Here is a 20,619-nt window from a genome sequence, read left to right as displayed (position 1 = left end):
GTAGGAAAAGAGAAGATGGATTGTGCATTCTGGGCTGGATGGGTCAGGTGGATGAAAACTGACTCAAACCAATCAACTGAGCAACTTAAGGGGCTCAGCCTTTAAGTTTTCCATGTTTCTCTCATGGTAGTCTCCACCCCAGTCAGCATGTTCATGTCTCTTGTTGCCACTTAGCTAAAGCCTACTCATTCTTCTGAGCTTGATTCAAAAGTCAGCTCTTTCAGAAAACCGGTTTCTCTGCCTTTGTAGACTATGCTGACCTCCCCCTCCATGAGATCTCTTCTGTTTTCAGGCCGTGCCTCCGGGCAGTTTAAGTTTTTCATGTATACTGTCTATGCAGGTAAATTATAAATTCCTTGAAGGCAAAGTCCTGGTTTATGCCTCATTCAGCTCCCTCAAGAAACCTAGTATTTTTTTTAGCACACAGGAAACTCTTTATGAACTCTCTGTTTATTATTTAAAAACTACCAAAAACCATAATGGAAATTTGATTATCTAAAAATGTAATACTTCTGTATAATGCTTCTGTGTTAAAACTCCTTTAGAGAAACTCATAATCAAAGTCAAAAGACAAAATGGAGCAAAACTTGTAGCACAAAATGACAGAATATTTTCCTTAAGGTATAAAGAGCTTCTTACAATTCAACAAGAAAGACAAACCCAACAGAAAATATGTACCTTAGACTGAAAAATATAAATGGCCAATAAATATATGAAAAGACATTCAACCTCAAACTAAAAATTAGTATTAAAACAATGACACACTATTACTATATTAATCATACTGGCAAAGACTAAACAGAAACCTGATACTACTCATTTTTGATGAATGTATATGCAAATAGGCACTTACATACAGGTGATGGGAATGTAAATTGGTCCACCTTTTTTCGGGGCAATTTGTTATATCTGTATTTTATACCCACGTATACTTTGACCTTCTATATTATACTGCTAGGGACTTATCCTATAGATATACTCACACAAGTATGCACAGACATACGTACGGTCGTTTACTGTAGCATTGTTTATAATAGTAAAAAACTGGAAACAATTTAAATGCCCACAAAAGGGTACATATGACAATGGACTACTAAGCAGCCTTTAAAATAAGTGAAGAGAAGTGAGTTCTCAGTATAGAGTACGATACGTTTACGTATGTAAGAGGATATAAATAAAAAAGAAAGTTGCAGTTCTCTATATGTAGTATGATGCACCTGTGTATCTAAAATGATATACATGCTTGTATTTCATGGAGAATTTTTCGAAGAAAACTATTAGCAAGGGTTACTTTGGGGGAGTGGGATTAGGATAATCTTAGATCACTTTTGTTTGGACCTTATCTTAAAGGTGAATTGCTTTAAGATACTTTAAGATCTTATCTTTATCATTAGTGTTAAGGTACTTTAAGAACTGCTTTATCTTGAAGAATATTAGACAAGTGGCACTATACCATTTGCCGCTTGTGGGAAGGAGGCATGGAGAGAGTTCTTCAGATTACCTGCCCGGCTCCTTCTTGTCCGACGACCCCGGCGGAGACGGGGGTGCCATGTGGCGATGGGCCGGTATCTTCGGGAGGGTTGCTCCTCTGAAACAGCAAACCCAGTGGGTCATACGGGAGGGTGATCAATTTTTTTTTTAATTGAAGTATTGTTGCTGTACAATATTATATGTTACAGGTGTACAATATCACGATTCACAATTCTTAAAGGCTACACTCCATTTATAGTTATAAAATATTGGCTATACTCCCTGTGTTGTACAATATATCCTTGTAGCTTATTTTATATCTAATAGTTTGTACCTCTTACTCCCCTACTCCTATGTTGCCCCTCCCCCTTCTGAAAGTGATCAGTTTTGATTTGACCCACCTCCTGGGGTAACAGGTAGGGGAAGATCTGGACTGGCCTGTGCGACGCTGAGCGGTACCCCGGAGTTCTGACACAGGTGGCCATGGCGATATGCCCCGAACTAGCGTGACTCCATGCACTCCTAGCTGTCCCACATTCCCAAGACTTTTCTCCCTCCTCCCTTTCTGTTATCTCCTCTCACCTGAGCCCTGGTTGCTGGTCACCACCTTGTACCTCCACTGGGCCTCAGAGAGAACCTTGGAGAACTGGTGCAGGCGGCTCTGCAGTCCGTCTCTGCTGCTGCTGCCCAAGCCACTCTGGCCTTCAAGCAGCTTTGGCTTCTCGGGGGGGCTGCGGCTGCTTAGCTCATCCAGCTGCTCCTGGAGCAGCCTGAGGAAGGCCCCCATTACATATTCATCAGCCAGGAACCCATTGACACCGCTAGTAAAGTGCTTTAGGTCCAAAAAGCTGTGCCTGTGAGGCTCTGGGGAACTGTCTTTTGGCTCTGCCTTCAGACAGCTTGGAACTGTGTAGGCCAGGCTCCTGGAGGCCCCCAGGGAACCGTGTTCTGACCTCCTCTCAGGCTGTGCTACGTGCTGAGGGCTCTCTGACGGGGACCTCAAACCCAACGGGCCCTTCCCCTCAACGTCATCATCCTCAGCGTAGTCCTCGGGCAGGTGAGGCTCTGGGTGAAGATCAGCAGAGGTGACGAGGAGCAATGAGAAGACGTTTTCTAGAAGTTCCAGGCACAGAGAGTCAGGAACACTGCACAGATACTGCTGACACCTGGCCAGGTATGTTGAAAAGAGATCTGAAGCACCTGAAGACGCATGTGTAAAAGAAGAGGCCAGAGAAAGAGAAGGAAAGAGAGAAAATGCAAACATTAGAAACAGTACTCACCAGACTCAAACATTCTCCCAAGTTTAACTCATTTCTTTCTTTGTAGTGACTCAGAGAACTGTGGTTACAGTCAGAAGACTAAGAGGCTATTGAGCCATGTCTTTTCATGATTTGTAGAAAGATTTTGCTCCCTTAACTAAAAGTACAGTTCAGTGAACACTCATTATTTTGTTTCTGCTTTTTACAATTACATTACTCCTCATCTCTGAGAAGCACTCCATATTTCAGTACCTAGAATGAAGGCAGCCTGGAGACTCCTTATTCCTCAATTCCTGTTTGCACTCGTTGTTATACTACAGGTGATCACAGCCTACCCAGATCTCTTAAGAAAATGACCATGCTCTGAGGCGAAGGTCTATTCCAAAGCTGCAAGGGAGAGATACTTGACCACCAGTCACAGAAGGCAAGGTAAGGAGTTATAAGTTTTTAAGAAAAATGAGAGCTAATAGGACAGAAGGTTCTTTCAAACTGTAGGCTGTGACCCATGACACTGACTTAGACGGCTGCATTTGAAAAAATGAAATAAAACAGAAAAATAATCAGGAGTGTGCTCTGTTTGGAAGGGTAAGTAATGTTTCTTAAAACTTATTTCAGTTTACGCATCACATACACACATATACACATACACGTGAAAGCACAAATTATATACCTAGGTGCAAACTGGAGTGATGTGAAATGCTATCTACTGTGGACTGGAGTATAAAAAAAAGAAGCATTTGGAAAACACTGTACTAGGTGCTCAGGCTCTGTTAGAACTTATGCAGATCACTTGCTTTCTCCATGTCCCTTTGATTCACAGAGGCTGATAAATGGATGAAATTATTCGTGGGCATAATAAAACCAAGGCCACCTCCCAGCCCTGGTGGCAAAGGGTTCCCACACAAAGAACCTGCTGGGACAGGTTGTTCCCAGCTCCCACCAGGGAAGGGGTGGGGGGCGGCGCTGCACCTGGGGAGGAGAGAGAATCGTTCACTGGCTCTGCAGCCGTGGCCAGGTCCTCAGAGGGTCCGTCTTTGCATTCCTGGCACTGGGAGCTCCGGTGTGAGTTCACACAGAGTGCATAGATGGCATACTTCATGGCACAGAAGCTCCGGTAGAGTGTCAGGTTCTGACAGCGGCTCAGGTGCGCAGGGACCGTGGCGTCAGTTGAATCTGAATTATAGAGAGAAACAGGCAGAACTTCAGAGATGCTTTTTTTTTTTTTAATTTATTTTATTTTTGGCTGCATTGGGTCTTTGTTGCTGCGCGCAAGCTTTCTCTAGTTGCTGCGAGCGGGGGCCACTCCTCATCGCAGTGCATGGGCTTCTCATTGCGGTGGCTTCTCTTGTTGTGGAGCACAGGCTCTAGGCGCGCGGGCTCAGTAGTTGTGGCTCGTGGGCTCTAGAGCGCAGGCTCAGTAGTTGTAGTGCACGGGCTTAGTTGGTCCACGGCATGTGGGATCTTCCCAGACCAGGGCTCGAACCCGTGTTCCCTGCATTGGCAGGCAGATTCTTAACCACTGCACCACCAGGGAAGTCCCAGAGATGCTTCTTTCAGGCAGGGGCTGCATGTATGGCTGAAGCAAAGAGATGCCACACTGCTAGTCCCCTAGGTGTTCTCACCCTCTCTCCTTTCTGGCAGTGTGATCTGCGTCCCTTCCAGGCCTTTTTTTCTGTTCAACAACTTTCAGTCTCTCGGTTTCCTTTTCCCCACCAACCTCCCCTCTACATGTCTGTTCAACCTAGGCCTCATGGCTATTTAACAAGTCTTTCCCTTACATTTCTTAAAATACTTGTTTTTCCTTTTTTAAAAAAATAAAACTTGAAGTACATGTTTGGTCTACCTTTCGAATGCCACATTACCCAAGAAGCAGGCTTAAAATGTGTTTAGATTGAGAAATAAGAGAGCAAAGGTAACATGGCATTTAAAAAAAAAAAAAACTTGATACTTTTAGGAAAGTCCTGAAGCAGACGTCATGAGTAAAAACATAAACTCTGTTGAGATTCTGTACACTTGTTTAATAATTTATAATTTTTCATTAAAAATTTGTTTTGAACTTAGGAGGAAGGAAGGTTACCATCTTTACAGAATCTCTAAACATCTTAATCTACCCCTAATTCTTATCATAGCAAAAGTATAACCTGTTCAAAGAAAAAACATTAAATGTAATAAAGCAAAAAGAAGAAAATAATACCACCCATAAGCCTACCAGCTAAACACAACCACTGCTACATTCTAGTTTAACCCCTTTAATAGTTTTGTGTACATGTGTATGTGTTTGAGTGTAATATTTTATATACTATTTAATTTTCCTACTTCTTAAAAATCCTTTAGAGCATAAGCATTTGATTATGTTTCTTTACAAACTATATCTCTGCTGGCTGCATATAGTTCTACTGAATGAATCCGTTGTCTAGGCATATTCCTCAAGGGCAGGACATTGGAATAGTTAGGGATGCTTTGCTACGACAATGCTGCAACAAGCCCCTTTATGTATAGGTTTCCTAGTGATTACTTCTTAGAAGCTTGGCCTTGCCAAGGTCAGGGTAATAAGCAGAACAAAGTCAATATTGTTCTATGGCCTTGACCTCTTCATGGCATTATTGCCCAGAGCCAGGACTTGCAAGCACGCTGAGAGGGAGTGGCTCCTTACATTTTTGCCCCAGATGCCTCTCTTGCCTCACCCTAGTCCCAGCCCTATTATCACTCCTCTTTTGCCTTTTCCAAGTTAAAGTTCTAAGTGTGTTCTGGTGGGTCATCAGGGATAGATTTCAAACACTTCTTCAGAAGCCTTTTGTACTTGTATGTAGAAAACAGAGAGTTCTCAGTTCTTTTAGGAAATCTGCTAAACAAGCTGTCTACCTTTCCAAAAAAATATAGAATGTAGTAACACTAGTTTTACAATTAGTGGTAGGTCCTTTAAAAAAGTAAATCAAAGCAATATCTAGGCTGACAGACATCTACTGCCATATGAGAATGTTTGTTTCTCTCAAAAGTAAGGTCCCTGGCCTGTGTAGTAGGTTGTGACCACACTATCATATGATTTTTGAGAGCAAAAAGAGTGAGTTTGTTAATGGGGACTTGAATTTTAAGCAAAGATCTAAGGTTAAAACAAGGCTTTTTTACTGTTTCAGGCAAGTCTTTCTTCTAAAAGAAAAACTCTAAAAAAAACTCAAAAAAAGAATCTTCTAGAAGAAAGACTCTTTACCTGTTCAATAGACTATGAAGAAGATATGGGACGGAAGGAAGGCACAAAATGTGCTGTAAGAAAGCTTATGAAGCAGGGAGAGACTCACCAAGAATTTGCATAAATACTGCCAATGACAATGCTGTGAATTCAGAGGGCAGTTCCTAATTCTGTTTCAGTGAAATGAGGGTATGCTCATGGTTCCTGAGCTGGATCCATGAGGACAAAGGTTCCTATGGAATTGTTCTCAAAGGATTCCCAAGCCTCACCAAGAAAGGGGAAGATGTCCCTACATCTTGTAATCTGATTGTGGCAAACAGCACTAATTTAGAGGGTACCTGCTGGACCACCCATCTTGATAGATCCCAGCAATCACATCTAGATAAATCTTGTGCTGTAAGAAACATCTGCAAGATTGTCCTAAGAGGGAACCTTGCCCAGGTCACTCCATCGCCAACTCACCATGCTCTTGCTGGGGGTCCTTGGCTGGCACCTTCTGTAGGAGCTTGAGGACATCTTCCTCCCTGAGGGCTGGAAGGTTTGTAAGGTGATGGAGAGAGTAGAGCACTGAGTGGCTTTCTCCACCATGTAAGTGACACAAGAGATCTCTCTTTGGTATGGGGTTGCTGAAAGGGAAAGTTGGGAGGATGGAAGGGGAGGCAGTTTATATAATTGCTTTGAGAAAGACCAGTCTCCATTCCCTCTTATTCTTTCTCTTTGGCCTGTAACACCACAGGTTTCACTTCCCCAAACACTAAATTTCAGTTGGTCTATGATAGAGGATAGCATTTATTTACCCCTAGGGAAGGACATTCATCAAGCTGGCTTTACTTGTCTAGTAAGGACCTAGGAAGGGCCTCTGTTCTCAGCAGGGTCTAGAAAGGGCCCACAGATTAAGCTTCCTACTTTCTGTAATTTTCCTAGCTGAGAGCTGACACGAGCTTCTCTGCTTTTCTTTGAGTCAGGGCCCCTTGCTACTTCCCCCAGCGGCCTACTCGACTTCAGAAGTGCTGGTGAGGTGGGTGAAGAACAAAATAAGAACCTAGATCTAGGGAAGACCCAAGGCTAAGTTATCAGGAAAACACAGGGCCTCGCACACATTTCAAGAGGCAGTTGTTGAATAAAAATGTGATCCAAGATAACACGTGGCTAAGAATGTGGACCACACTCACTAGCTGTGTGACTTTGGGCATGTTATTTAACACCTGTGGGCTTCAGGTGCCCCACCTTTAAAATGAGGATAATATTGGTGTTTACCTCACAGGATTACTGTCAAGCTTAAGTGAAATCATCACGTAAAGGGCTTAGAGCAATGCCTGGTGTATAGTAAGTGCTCAGGAGATGTGAGGTTTTGTTCTTGTGATTACTGTCATCCTTAAATTATCCTCTAGTTATGACCTTATGGCTATGGTGAAGATAATCACTACTTATGTTTCTTTCGTGGTTTAACAGCTGGAACAATTATTTGTTGCTGGTCAACACTGTCAACTTAAACCATTTACAGGGAAGATGTCTTGAAATGGCCACACGTGCAGAGCATGGGTCAAGGGTGCCCAATGGTGGGAAGGGGGCTGGCTGTGCAGGGCCGTACCTGCTCTGCTGCACACACCACTCCAGGACCTCCAGGTGAGCCCACAGCCCATCACAGGCATCCCTGAGGAGCTTATCACAGCCTTGGTCCTGTGTTGATACGGGAGAAGAAAGAGATGCTGACTCAGGCACCTGGGGTCAGAGATGTGACCGACTTCAGGACCCTGCATTCTGCCTCAGCCCAAAGTGCCACCACACTCATTTCCGGAGCAGCTTGGGCTGCAGAGTGAGAGTTACCTGGGTCCTGTGGAGTGTCTGGAGCAGCCTCTTGGCTGACGCTAGGCTCTGGCAGTGTGTCCAGCCCAGGAGCACGAGCAGTCGACTGAGAGGGCTGAATTCTCTATCTAGCAGGCAGCCAAGACTTGGGAAGTCTTCCTCCTTCAACAGGGTGAGTGCTGTCACCTGGAAGCCAAAGGAGGCTGCTAGAGGCAGCTCTGGGGACTTGCTGCTAATCAGGGTAAGAAGCTTTTCAGTATAGAAGGGAGGTTTCTGACAATGACAGAAGTGGCCAGTTGAATAAAAAGTGTTTACGAAAACACTAGACTGTAAGCTACTAGAAGGCAGGGATTGACTTCTGTTGTATCCCCAGATCCTAGCATAGTACATAGTACATAGAATGAGGTTAATAAATAGCTGTTGAAGAACTGCCCTGGTGGTCCAGTGGTAAAGAATCCCCCTTCCAATGCGGGGGACGTGGGTTCCATCCCTTGTTGGGGAACTAAGATCCCACGTGCTGTGGGGCAACTAAGCCCGCGCACCACAACTATGAGCTTGTGTGCCTCAACTAGAGAGCCTGCGTGCCACAAACTACAGAGCCCACACGCTCTGGAGCCCACGCATCACAACTACAGAGCCCACGTGCCCTGGAGCCCGTGCACCACAACTAGAGAGAGAAAACCTGCATGCCACAACTAGAGAGAAGCCCATGCGCCGCGACGAAGAACCCGTGCTGCAATGAAAGAGCCTGCATGCCGCAACTAAGACCTGACACAGCCAAAAAAAATAAAATAAAATACAATAAATAAATATTAAAAAAATAAATAGCTGTTGAATTAAACTAAAGCTCAGTTGCAATCTGGAAGGAGGTTAAAGTAATTAGAGTCCCCTGTCAGCTAGGCAACATATCGCTGCCACTGTCTTTTCTTCCTCGCACCCTCCAGAAAGCTTACACGTATCCAACATTTCAGTGCCTGCCCAAGGACTGATACAAAATGCTGGCAGTTCTAATTATGAATGATACTGGTTCTCAGAGCCTTCCGGAACTGTAGGATGGACACAAACTAGACGACTCACTGCTTATTAAACTGCTTTGTGTTGGATAAATGAGTGCGAGAGAAAGGAGGAGTGAAGAAGCCTGGAGAGAGTCCCTGGGTACTTGAGTGGTGGAGAAGCAGTGAGTTTGACTTACCAGGATCTGCTCGAGGAAGTGCTTGCTGTTGCTCAGGCAGTAGAAATAGGCCAATTTCCAAGCCTGGGCTGGGTCAGGATTGGAGAACAAGGCTAGCATTGCCCGCTCAGGATCTAGATGAGCCGGTGAGACTGAAAATCAAACCAGATGGGGTCACTGAGGAACTGGACTCTTATTTCCTAAGGTAAAGCCCATTTGAAAAACCAATTGATATGAGAGTTCACTCTTTTAAAAAGTTAAACCAGGTTTTCTACACTTCTATCTTAAAGACTCTTTACTTCTCTCAGTAGTTTCTGAAAAGTTCTTTTCTGCTATGAGTATTACTTCATTTTTTTTCTCCATCACTCCTTCTTAAGCTATGAAAGCTGTGCTTTCACAGAAGAACATCTTGCCCATTTTTGCTTAGCTTCTCCCATTAGGTTTCCTGAACAACACGGAAGGGAGCAGGCTAGAGGGAGTCAGAGGGGTTGGGCAGAGTGGAATTAGAGAAGCAGTGCAGGGAACACACCTTTTCCCGAGGGTGTGGGCATCGGTGGCTTTTCTGGGGCCTTCTCTGCATAGGTGTGGCCATACAGGGACACCAGGCCCCGCCCGGCCTTGTGCAGCAGGCAGCCGAGAAGCCGCTCCTCCCGCAGGGGACTCCCCTCCGACCTGCTGGCCTCCAGCAGTTCCTCACACAGGAGACGCAGCTCAGCCCCGAGCGGCTCTGCAGGGCAGCGCAGAGTCCGCAGGGCTCCGTAGATGGCATCGACTGCCCCTGGGTGCCCGCTGGCAGGACCCCGCAAAGCTCGCAGTGCCTTTCGAATGAGGTCCACCAGTGCCTTCTGCAGGGGCCAGCCTTGGAGGCCCGTGCCGTCTTCCTCCCCAAGCAGGAGCTCCAGCAGGGCCTGCGCAGGCTGAGGGGCCTCCTGCAGGAGATCCCAGAGCAGAGCGACAGCTTCTGAGCTGAGCCCAGGGGGCCAGCTCTCTTGCCTCTGATTTCCATCAAGCACAGGGTCTGCTGCATCTTGTGCTAAGACCGTGTACAGCTCCTAAATAGAGGATGAAGAGAGGGAGGGGCGGTATGTCCAGAATGTTATCACTTACATGTCTTCATGTTTTCCTCTTTTCAGTGTATATATATGCACGTGTGTATATACAATAGTAGCAATAGCAAATACTTCTGTAGTAGTTAGTATGTGCCAGGTCCTTTACACAGAAAAATTAAATTAATACTTACAACCACCTTAGGAAGAAGACACTACTATTATCCTCATTTTGAAGGTGTCCTCAAATCAGGGGGTTGAGGCAAAGAGAGATTTGCCCAAGGCCTCCATGCTCAAGCTAGTCACCCCCACCCCCATTGCCTCTGAAATGTGCATTGTCAATCTAAATCAGGGACTGCAAACTCATAGACCAGGTAACAGATGGGAATAAGACACTATGCCCAGCTCAAGGCATCTAAATTCAATTTTTAAAAGAACACTACGGACCAGTTTTTAACCCCTGATCTAAATCCCAACCAAGATTTTGGATACAGCCCATTCTTCATCCTTCCCGAAAACCTTCCCCAGTACCTCCAACTCACACAATTCTCCCTCTTTATTGGGCTTTCAATGTTCTTAAAATTAGTACCATATGGCTTAGTACCTAATTGTGCCATGTGTGTATTTCCTTCCTCCCCAACTAGATTGCAAGCCTTTAAAAGGCAAGATCTCTGTAGCCTATAATTTGTTTGGTAGGTTATTTCCCACACTTCAGCACCATTCCTGTGGGTGGTGCTCAGGGATACCTGTTCATTAACTGCCTCCAAGATGGTCACAGGACCATGAGTCCTTGACCTAATACAAGTGAAAGTCCCTACCTTAAATCCTATTGTGAATATGTCTTCAGTTAGCTGGTGGCTGGGTCATGAAGAAAATAAGTATTGAGCCTCAGACCATCCCTCAGGCACTTAAGTATAGATCTAGTTAAGATTGTGAATCTGCTCCCAGAAGGTGGTTGTAAGGATTAGCTATAACACATTCAGTGCACCTGTTACAGAAAAGGTATTCAGCAAATACAAACTAGTTCCTTTCTCCCTTTATATTCCCTGCCACATTCTGGTGAAAAATTTAAACCCCTAGTTTAAAACCAAGTTAGGTATTCCTTTTACATGAAATGAAAAAAAAAATTAATCCTCAGCTATAATTAGTACTTCTGGCCAAGCTACCTCTAAGAATTCTACAATCAGATAAGTTTCCCCTATCTCTAAATTCCCCTCAAGGGGCCTCTACCTAGCCTGGTCTTGCCTGAGAACAGAGAACTGCCAACATCTTGGGGACCTGTTTCTGCTGGATCCCTGAAAGCTGAATTTGTTGAGTGACTGCAAACCTGGGCAGACAGGTCCAGGGCCCTCTCTCACCTTGAGGATGTCCTCTGGTATGTCACCTGGGAGGTCTTCTGACAATAAAAGAAACTCAAGTTTTCTCCGGAAACCAGCTGGAAGTAACTTCTAGAAGAATCATAAGAAGGAAGCATAGAGATTAAGCATATGCTTTAGCTGACAATTATAAGTAAATACTTCTTTCCGGTTCATCTTATTTCTGCTGTTTTCTCTAAGATAAAGTACTTCTGACCATTAAATTCCTGGGTATGTCTTCAGACACTTTTCTTTATAAACGGAAACAGCTGAACTGAACACATACTCCTCTTAAATACTAACACTTAAATCCCACACTGTTTAGCCTCAAATGCCAAGGCTTGCTTATTTCATGTGATTTTTTTCCTCTAACTTGAAGTCCTTCTCCAAGACTCTCCCTTGCAGTGTCCAAAACACCCAGTTATGGGTAAGCTGGGATAAAATGGCCCACATGATCCTCTTTTGGCCTAAACCCGTTTTTGGTATTCAGTTTTAGTTGGAAAATAAAAGTAAAGGGGGAGAGATCTAATGTTTATGAAACACTTATTATGTGCCAGGTACTATGTGCCATATTTTCATGTGTTTTTTAAAATCTCATTATACTGCTAAATCAAACAAAACTATGGCATCAGGATGTTTTTAAAAATAATCTTCAGTAATGATGAAATGGTTAGGAAGTATTTTCTAATCATTTCAAGCATGAAAAGGAAAAAGTGACCCCATTGTTTGTTAAAGAGACAGGACATCAGAGACTAATGTATAAAGGAAGAGAAAGCCTCTGACTCTTCCTGCACCTGCTTGTTTCACAATAACTTCCCTTCACCTGGTCCTTAAAACTAAAATGATAGTCCCTCTTTCTCCAGACACAAATACAAATGAGATGAAAGTCTGGGACTAATTCTGACAAGCACTCTTTTAAGTTAGAGACACCTGTAAATCATGCCATCTGAATGCTTATATAATGGTAATGATTGGAAGGTGTAGAGAAAATTCATTCTGGCAAGCTGAAAGTTAGTGATTCTATCAAGGACTAAGAGGAAGGAATAGATAAACCCAGACAGCAGGCCCTTAATAAAAGAACTGGTTAAGATTTTAGGACTTTCATTAAAATCCTAAAGACTGGCTAGCTTGTATCTTTTTTTACTGGTGAAATTACTTTATGCATATGCAGGGTCATAGGCAACTAACATTCCTAAAACAGGCAAGAATTTGCCCAATGTTTCCAAGCACAGATTTTCTTACTATAAAAGCAAGCCATGTTCAATGCAGAAAAAGCAGAGAATACAAACAGGCAAATGAAAACACACATACACAACACACACACACCCCAAATCTTTCCACTGAGGGAGAACTATAGTTACAACTGTGTTCTAAGGGTAGTCAGACCATTTTCTACATATGCATATATGCATGCATAACATACTGTTTTCTAAAATTTTTTTTTTCTTCACATACCAGAATATAAACATCCTTCCATGTCACTGAAAATTCATTTACCATGTAATTTTAATAGTGCCATGGTATTTTACAAGTAGATTAATCAGTCTTGGATTGTGGACATGGGAGTTGTTTCTATTTTTCCTTTATTAGAAGCAGCATGCTGTGGACATCATGCTGTTCACATGATAAAAGATAAAAGGGCATAAGGCAAAAATGGATGAAGGAAAGGGAAAATGGAATCAGTTTCAACGAATAATTCAAAAGGAGCTTTTGGCAGCAGGTGGGAGACTGGAGCAGGAGCAGCCAGCAAGTCCCTAGAAGATGAAGGCCAGTCCAGGAAGGCCAAGTCCCTAAAAGATGAAGTCCAGTTCTGGCTTTGTAGAACTACCTCAAGAACGCATTTGAAGTCTTGGTCCTTGTATTAAGTTTTAAAACTCTCTGAGGTCCTTGTATAAAGTTTAAAACATTCCCACGACTGTTTAAATAACTGAGGTACTGGAGCTTTAAGGACCAAATGATCTTCAATTCTGGGAAAAACAACTCTTAGTCTGTTAAAAGGAGCCAGGGAAGTGAAATCCACCTCCTGATCTGGTTGACCAACTGTCCAGAAATTTAACAACCACCAATCAGCCATAAAGTAAACAAATACCCTCTGCTGAGGCAAAAGTTCATCTGGCTTGACAAATTCCATGTTTGTACTGAAAAGCTCCTTAGTCAGTAACAATAACATTTGTTATTTTTTTTCTTTTCTCTTTGAAGATACTATTGAATATTTTAGCTGAAGATGTCTCTTTTAGATCTGAAACTACAGCCAACTCTTAAACAACCTGGGGTTGATTATTTTTCAGTTTTGCTTCTTTTCCTTCCCTCTCCTGCTGATCTTTTTGTCATTTCTCTTTGCTAGACCATTACCAAAAGCCTGGATAATAAATACATTTAGATTAGTAACTTCTGGTGCTTTTTGACAGCTAAGTGAAGAAGGGTAAGTGTCAGGCCAAAGCAGAACTAAAGACAAAATTCATTCTGATGACTGAGAGAAGTTAAGAAGAAAATTAGGCTAAATTATAGACATTTACAAAATAGAATTTATGGTTTCTTGAGGCTTCCCTGGTGGTGCAGTGGTTAAGAATCTGCCTGCCAATGCAGGGGGCACGGATTCAAGCCCTGGTCTGGGAAGATCCCACATGCAATGGAGCAACTAAGCCCGTGTGCCACAACTATTGAGCCTGCGCTCTAGAGCCCACGAGCCACAACTACTGAGCCCACGTGCCACAACTACTGAAGCCTGCGTGCCTAGAGCCTGTGTTCTGCAACATGAGAAGCCACCGCAATGAGAAGCCTGTGCACTGCAATGAAGAGTAGCCCCCGCTTGCCTCAACTAGAGAAAGCCTGTGTGCAGCAACAAAGACCCAGTGCAGCCAAAAATAAAAATAAATAAATAAATAAAAATTTAAAAAAAAGAATTTATGGTTTCTTAATTTTAAGTCTATGTAGGCTAAAAATATTGTTGAGGTGGAAAAAGCAGAGGACTGATGACTCGAAGGCAGAATACATTGGTTCCAGCTCCAATTTTGCCAACTAACTTTATGGTGTGACCCTGGGCCAGTCATTTCTTTTCTGAGTCAGAGGTTCCTCACTTAAATCTTAAAGTCTCAGGTTTAATACAAAATTGCCTGAGAATTTTTTTAACGGATATCAATTTCTGATAATTAACACATATTTCTAAAAGTGCTTTGAATGGTATAAAAAAATAAAAAATAAAAAACCCTTCCTTACAAGTTTTCTTTCACTATTAATTTGCTCACTTTGTTTTCATATTTGGTAACTTTTACTTCAATTCATGTGAGTTGTTAAATTATTAATTAATGACGTTTAAATCTATAAGATTTCACTGTACTGGACTAGTTAAAATAAGATTTTTGGATGAACAACCAAGTTTCAGCTCAGCCCATTCTCCATTACTTGAGTATTATGAGGATTAGACTTTATTCACTATCTTGCCACTTTCACTGAGTTCTGCAAAGTTCTGTTTGGGCACAAGACTCACAATAGTATTTAACACAATAGTATCACCTCAGATGGTAGGTTAGTGAATTAATGCCAATGTAAGTTAGTGAATTAATAAATGAATTTAGGTAAAGAGACAGCAATAAATACTTAGGCCATTCTCACTGTCAATACTGATAAAGGAATATGACAAACCTCAAAATAAAGGAAGTAACAGACAAAAGGAAAATTTCATAACTCCTTCCAGGTTCTTTTCAGTCTTGGCCTCGGGCGAAAATTTTAAATGTAAACCTACTTACCTTTTCCAGGGCCAACCATTTTTCCAGTACAAGAAGCCAGACCCAGGCTAATCTTTGAGGGTTGATATCCTGTCCACATCTGAAAAATGTAAAAAGAAAAAATTTCTAAACAAAGAGTCTCTACTGACCTTTTCTCCTTTGTGATCCAAGATTTAGATTTCACTACTCAGTCTGTTTTAAACCTGAACCGGCAAGACATTGTCCTGAGAAATTTTTGAATGTATATGACAGATCAATAAAATGAGAACCAGAACAGAACTAGCAGCTTTCATTAAAAAAAAAAAAAAGTCTCAATTCTACCTCCACCTCCCTATCTAGTCTTCAAAACAAACTAATATTACACAGAAAACCATAAGGGCAAAGCTATCTGAAATAGAAAACTTGAAATCTTGAAAACAGAATCAAATAGTCAAAGAAAAAAGGAACTTCATAAAAATTTATTTTTAACTCTATGCCAGAAACAGGATTATAGGAATTCATAAGCCTTTCTTTGAAGTTAGTAATTTAAATTAGACAACAATTGGCTAGAATCCAAATTTAAGGGAAAAAACAAAGGAAGAAAAGAATCATGTAAATCTCCATTCGATATGTGTTAATACAGTACTTTCTCATAAATAACTGCCAGAGGAAGGAAGAGTGAGGGAGAGACTGAACGTTTAACTTCTATACCACTAATTGTTAATAGCACTGCCAGGAAGAACTTCATTCAAAATTCAGATAGAGAACATTGGTTGCCAGGGGACAAGGAGGGATCAATGTACAAAGAGGTATTCCCAGGGAGCAAGGGAATTCTTTTGTGGTGATGAAATAGTTCTGTACCTTGATTATACTAGTAGTTATATGAGTCTAAGAATGGATAAAGATACACAGAACTACACACATAAAGGTGAATGCAGATTGGGACTTCCCTGGCAGGCCAGTGCTTGGGACTCTGCACTTCCAATACAGCGGGGTGCGTGGGTTCGGCCCCTAATAGGATCCCGCATGCCCTGAGGCGTGGCCAAAAAAAAAAAGAATGCAGATTTAAAAAATGGTGAAAACTGAATAAGGGCTGTAGTCTAGTTAACAGTACCAGTGTCAATTTCTTGGTTTTGGTATTTACTATAGTTATACAAGATGTCACAATTGGAGGAAGTTGGGGAAAGGGTACTCTGTATTGTTTTTGCACTTCTTGTGAGTCTATGCTTAATTATTTCAAAATAAAAAGCTTTAAGTGAATTCACTTCTGGTCCTTTGTTAAAGCTACAACAATATCTTCAATTTCACAAGCAAGAAGGGAGCAGGTTTGCTCTTTTGGGGGTAAAGAAAATGCTTTTCAACGTAGTTGCACTATCTACTTTAATGATAATAAACAAGAAATGGCGGTTCCAGGCGTAAATACCGCTCCAGATGATAATTCAAAGCCAAACTGATTAAGTAATAAATAGGCATGTAATTATAGAGGTAAATTTTCAGAACATGTGAAATACACTCTACCTTTGTTAATTCTTCAGAGGTGTTTGAGTGAGGTACATGGACCAGAGCTCAAGTATTGAACCTTGTGTCTCCCGCCCTGTGACTGCCTAGCAGGAAGACAGAGTTCCCTTACCTCAGCTGACTGGGACACATGACCAGCGCCTGAAGTATATCTTCCACATTCTTTGGGATATCCCCTTGGGCCTCGTGCAGCTGAGGTACACATGCCTGTGCCAACTCCCATTCTCCTCTCCGAAGGCATTCACAGAAAAATCCAAAAAGCTGCTTCTGAGAAGCAGTTTCCTCTTCTCCAAATGGATGATGCATTTTCCCAGCACAGAGTGCAGGGAGATAGAAAGAGATGAATTACGCAAAACACATTGTCAATTTTCTCATTCGTGGAGTACCTCCTAGAAACAACACACAACCGAGTCAGAAGAAAAGGAAGGAACTATATTTAGACAAACTAGCCAGTACTAGCCGCACTAGGAAAGGCGGGGCTTACTTTTCTAATTAACGTTGTAAATTTGATTTGACAGGTTACTGTCTCTTTTGGGAAGTTCCACCTTTCCCCAAGGGGTGGATCCCATCTCTCTAGGCGCATTCAATATTTAACGAATATTAATCGTCATATTAGCCCGCGGCGCAGACCCGAAACTCCACTTCCGTTATTTCCTCCTGAACTTTATGCCTAATCCGGCTCCAAATCCCCAGGTGGTCGCCTCTTTACGGATGAGAAATTCAGCAGGAACCTCCCTAGTTTGAGCCCTCTTTTAAGGCAGAGGATTGAAGATCAGGAGAGGAATCTGTGTCAGAACTGGACGGCAGTTGGGATTGGGGCTCAGGGACGCTCCCTACCGGGGTCGTGGAGAGCGCTCCCGCCTTCTCTGGGGCGCCTTACACTCACCTGCTCCCGGCGCCCAAATCAGCAAAGCTTCCAGCGCAGCCATGTTTGAGCTGAGTCAGGTGACAAATCCCGTTCAGAAGGTTGAGGGCGGGAGAGGATGACGACTGACAGCAGCTACTCTAATTGGTCAATCGAGGAAAGATGCAAATAAAGCGCCATATTTGTTTGGGTCACGTGACTCCACCTCCGCATTAGAGGAAGCTAGGAAAGAGGTATCAGCTACCTGGTTTAGGACCACCGCTCACAGTTTTGACAGATCCTCCGCTTGACACCTTCCGTTTTGCCTTCGGTGGAGCAAGTGGCAGGAATCGCTGTGTGCCTTGATTTTTTTTCTTTTGTTCTCTTTTCTCCCTAGTTTGAAGTTAGCGTTTACTGAGCGCCAACCAGTGACATTGCTTTGCCACGCTTTGGGGATACCCAGAGCAAGGAAATTTAGGTCCTCCTCCATTATTGTTCCATCCACTTGGGCTCCCTTATAATCCCAGAACCCTACGTTCTGAATTCCCAGTTTCTTCTGCTTAACTCCATTCATTTATTTGCTCATTTACCCCACGACCGTTAATTGAACTGTGCGCTAGGGCCTACTTTAGAAGCTGAATAAGATACGGCCCTTGTCCTCAAGGAGATCACAGTCTAGTGAGGGAGTGCAGGTCAATAATTAGGATGCAGTGGGCTAAATTATAAGATAGAGGTGTGCACGGAGAGATGGGAGCAAAGAATGAGCAAAAGCCTTTCTCAAATATAATAATCTGAAACCGAGTCTTAAAGTAACAGTTTACTAGTGTGCTAATCACAGCTGCTTTTATACTGAACCTTCTGTTTGGTTTCCTTGGTGTTCTTCAACTATAGACTCTCAGGTTTCCCCATTACATGTTTTCGGTTTGAGCAGTTTCATTCAGCGTTTTCCAAACTATTTCACCACCAAAGTGTGGTGAAAAAAAGCAAACCAAAACAAACCAAAAGCTCTTCGATGATTGGTGGATTCTCATCTATTCCCAGAAAACTAACATGTCTCTCTGGTCCATTAATCAGTTTTTAAATGAAGTGACAAAAGAAAGAAGAGAGGGGCTTCCCTGGTGGCGCAGTGGTTGAGAGTCTGCCTGCCAATGCAGGGGACACGGGTTCGGGCCCTGGTCTGGGAGGATCCCACATGCCGCGGAGCGACTGGGCCCGTGAGCCACAATTGCTGAGCCTGCGCGTCTGGAGCGACAGTGACAGGCCCGCGCACCGCGATGAGGAGTGGCCCCCGCTTGCCGCAGCTGGGGAAAGCCCTCGCACAGAAACGAAGACCCAACACAGCCATAAATAAATAAATAAATAATTAAAAAAAAAAAAAAAGAAAGAAGAGAGAAAATTACAAGCAAGTTTTTTCCTGGCTCATATTCTCCTTGCTGATGTTCCTCCACCGGCTTTTGATAATCACTGTATTGAGAAGTTGGGACTGGTAGACTTATTACAGAATGTGAACTACAATTCCCAGCAAGCAGCGGAGCCGACCTGGGCCTGTGCCTACCTTTTATTGGATATTTCGCCAGGGTGACGACCCAACCAGTGCTTTGTTTGTTGCTTTGCGTCCTTTTCCGCGGGGAACTGTGTGAGGGGTAGGGGAAACTTTGAAAGTTGGATGCTGCAGACCCGGTACTGGAAAGTTTCATGTGGGGGGCGGTTTGGGGAATTGGGGTGCGCTCATTATTTCCTGCTCCCTTTCTGGGCCAGTGTTGTTGATATCGGGGGAGCGGAGAGTCACTCTTGGGTGCAGGGCACGCCCCCTCAGGTCCATAAGGATCTTAACTTGAGCCCCGCCGCAGATCTTAGGCGTCTGGCTTTCCTTTGTGGGGGACGCTTGGAAGCTGCACCTTGTTGGGAAGAGTTATTGCTAGGGGATTCTGGGGTGATGTTTTCGCCTCTTGATGTCCACCCGTCTTCCCACTTGTGGGCAGTTTGAGGTCTAGGTAGGGGAGCCCGTCATTAAGGGAAGTTTAATGTCTGACCCTCTTCAGATGGTGTTGAAGAAGAGGTATTTAATAGCGTGGAATATGGAGTCAGATCCCTGGGTTCGAATGCTTACTCCACCATGTGCTAGTTGTTAGACTTCGCTCAAGTTTTTCAACTCAATGCCTCAATATTAGTCTCTAAAATGGGGTAAAACATCTGAAGCTCTTGGAACAGTGGCACCTAATAAGGGCTCAAGAAATATTAGCTATTATTTGTTAATTCACAGTTTCCATTGACCATCTAACATGTGGATATTTTTTTTCTTGATGAGGAGAGGATTCAGTTTCCAGGATTGAACATCTTCCCTCACACCCTCAGTTACATGCTCGTGCACACACACGCAGAGCAGGAATTTACGGTTTCTGGTGGAAAAAAACAAACATGTAAGCCATAACAATACGTTAGGAAGATTATCGAACAAATGTGTACACAGTGTAATGAGAACATTGGAGAAGAAGAGCCTAAGTGGCGGGAAGTCTTTGTGGAGGAAAGTCAGGGAGGCAGGGAGGCGCTTGTGTAACCTACCAACGTTACCGACGGAAGGCAGTTCACGTGAGGCAACTAATGCTGTTTTCCTGAATGAATTGATCATAATCCCTAGCCTTGAGCACTGCGGAGCCAGGCACCATCCACATCCTTTAACCTTCACTGCATTTCTATGAAGTGGATATTTGAATGACGCTTGTTTTTCAGATGAAGAAACTAAGATACTGGGAGGCAAGTGATTTTGCCAGAAAGGCCAGAATGTGGGCCTTGCAATCTGATATATAAATGAGAGGGAAGTGAGGGACCAGTTTATGAAGAGGCTATAGGCCATCATAAAAAGTGTGGAATTTACCCTGGGGTCTCATGGTCCCATGGGTGGTTTTAAAGGATGAGAGTGACAGGATTGGAGCAAATTTTTAGGAGGCTACCTCTGACAGGATTGTGACTTGCAGGTCAGTTTGGTGCTTATTCCTCTCTGCTTCCACAGCACATTTATATTCCAATGACAATACTTGCTGCATGACTGTAATTATTTGTGTATATATCTCTTTTCGTCTTTTACTGTGAGTTCCCAAAGGGGAGGAAATATACTTAGATGATTCTTGTGCCGTAGAAGCTCAGCAGAGTGTGTGCTTAAGCATCTGTGGAAGGAACAAATGAATGTTTTTGTTTGTTTGTTTTTTTGTTTGTTTTGCGAGGCAGGGAGTGACCAGAGGCTGTATGCAGTAGTCTAGGC

General features: G+C 43.1%; 2 protein-coding genes across 11 annotated transcripts in view; one reads left to right on the top strand and one right to left on the bottom strand.

Moving 5' to 3' along the window:
- Positions 1-18,601, bottom strand: part of ZFYVE26 (zinc finger FYVE-type containing 26) — a 63,965-nt gene extending 45,364 nt beyond the window's left edge. For 3 of the 9 annotated variants that reach the window (XM_082451487.1, XM_082451488.1, XM_082451492.1), the window contains exons 1-12: positions 17,403-18,601; positions 16,629-16,905; positions 15,041-15,119; positions 11,298-11,387; positions 9,423-9,945; positions 8,915-9,045; positions 7,744-7,995; positions 7,508-7,638; positions 6,379-6,542; positions 3,699-3,902; positions 2,053-2,670; positions 1,502-1,588 (exon numbers count right to left, since the gene is read on the bottom strand). In XM_082451487.1, coding sequence (XP_082307613.1) covers positions 1,502-1,588; positions 2,053-2,670; positions 3,699-3,902; positions 6,379-6,542; positions 7,508-7,638; positions 7,744-7,995; positions 8,915-9,045; positions 9,423-9,945; positions 11,298-11,387; positions 15,041-15,119; positions 16,629-16,822 — 2,473 coding nt within the window. In that variant the 5' untranslated portion in view covers positions 16,823-16,905; positions 17,403-18,601. Of the gene's footprint in view, positions 1-1,501; positions 1,589-2,052; positions 2,671-3,698; positions 3,903-6,378; positions 6,543-7,507; positions 7,639-7,743; positions 7,996-8,914; positions 9,046-9,422; positions 9,946-11,297; positions 11,388-15,040; positions 15,120-16,628; positions 16,906-17,402 lie in introns of those variants that run through there. The other 6 variants (XM_082451489.1, XM_082451490.1, XM_082451491.1 and 3 more) reach the window with 6 other exon arrangements.
- Positions 18,602-18,757: 156 nt separating this feature from the next.
- Positions 18,758-20,619, top strand: part of RAD51B (RAD51 paralog B) — a 648,001-nt gene continuing 646,139 nt past the window's right edge. The window contains exons 1-2 of one of the 2 annotated variants that reach the window (XM_082451821.1): positions 18,758-19,040; positions 19,999-20,090. In XM_082451821.1, coding sequence (XP_082307947.1) covers positions 20,073-20,090 — 18 coding nt within the window. In that variant the 5' untranslated portion in view covers positions 18,758-19,040; positions 19,999-20,072. The remainder of the gene's footprint in view (positions 19,041-19,998; positions 20,091-20,619) is intronic. The other variant, XM_082451822.1, reaches the window with a different exon arrangement.

This window comes from Balaenoptera physalus, assembly GCF_965194825.1.
Source record: "Balaenoptera physalus genome assembly, chromosome: 2".
Classification (NCBI taxonomy): Eukaryota; Metazoa; Chordata; class Mammalia; order Artiodactyla; family Balaenopteridae; genus Balaenoptera; species Balaenoptera physalus.
This window is presented reverse-complemented; position numbering and strand designations above follow the sequence as displayed.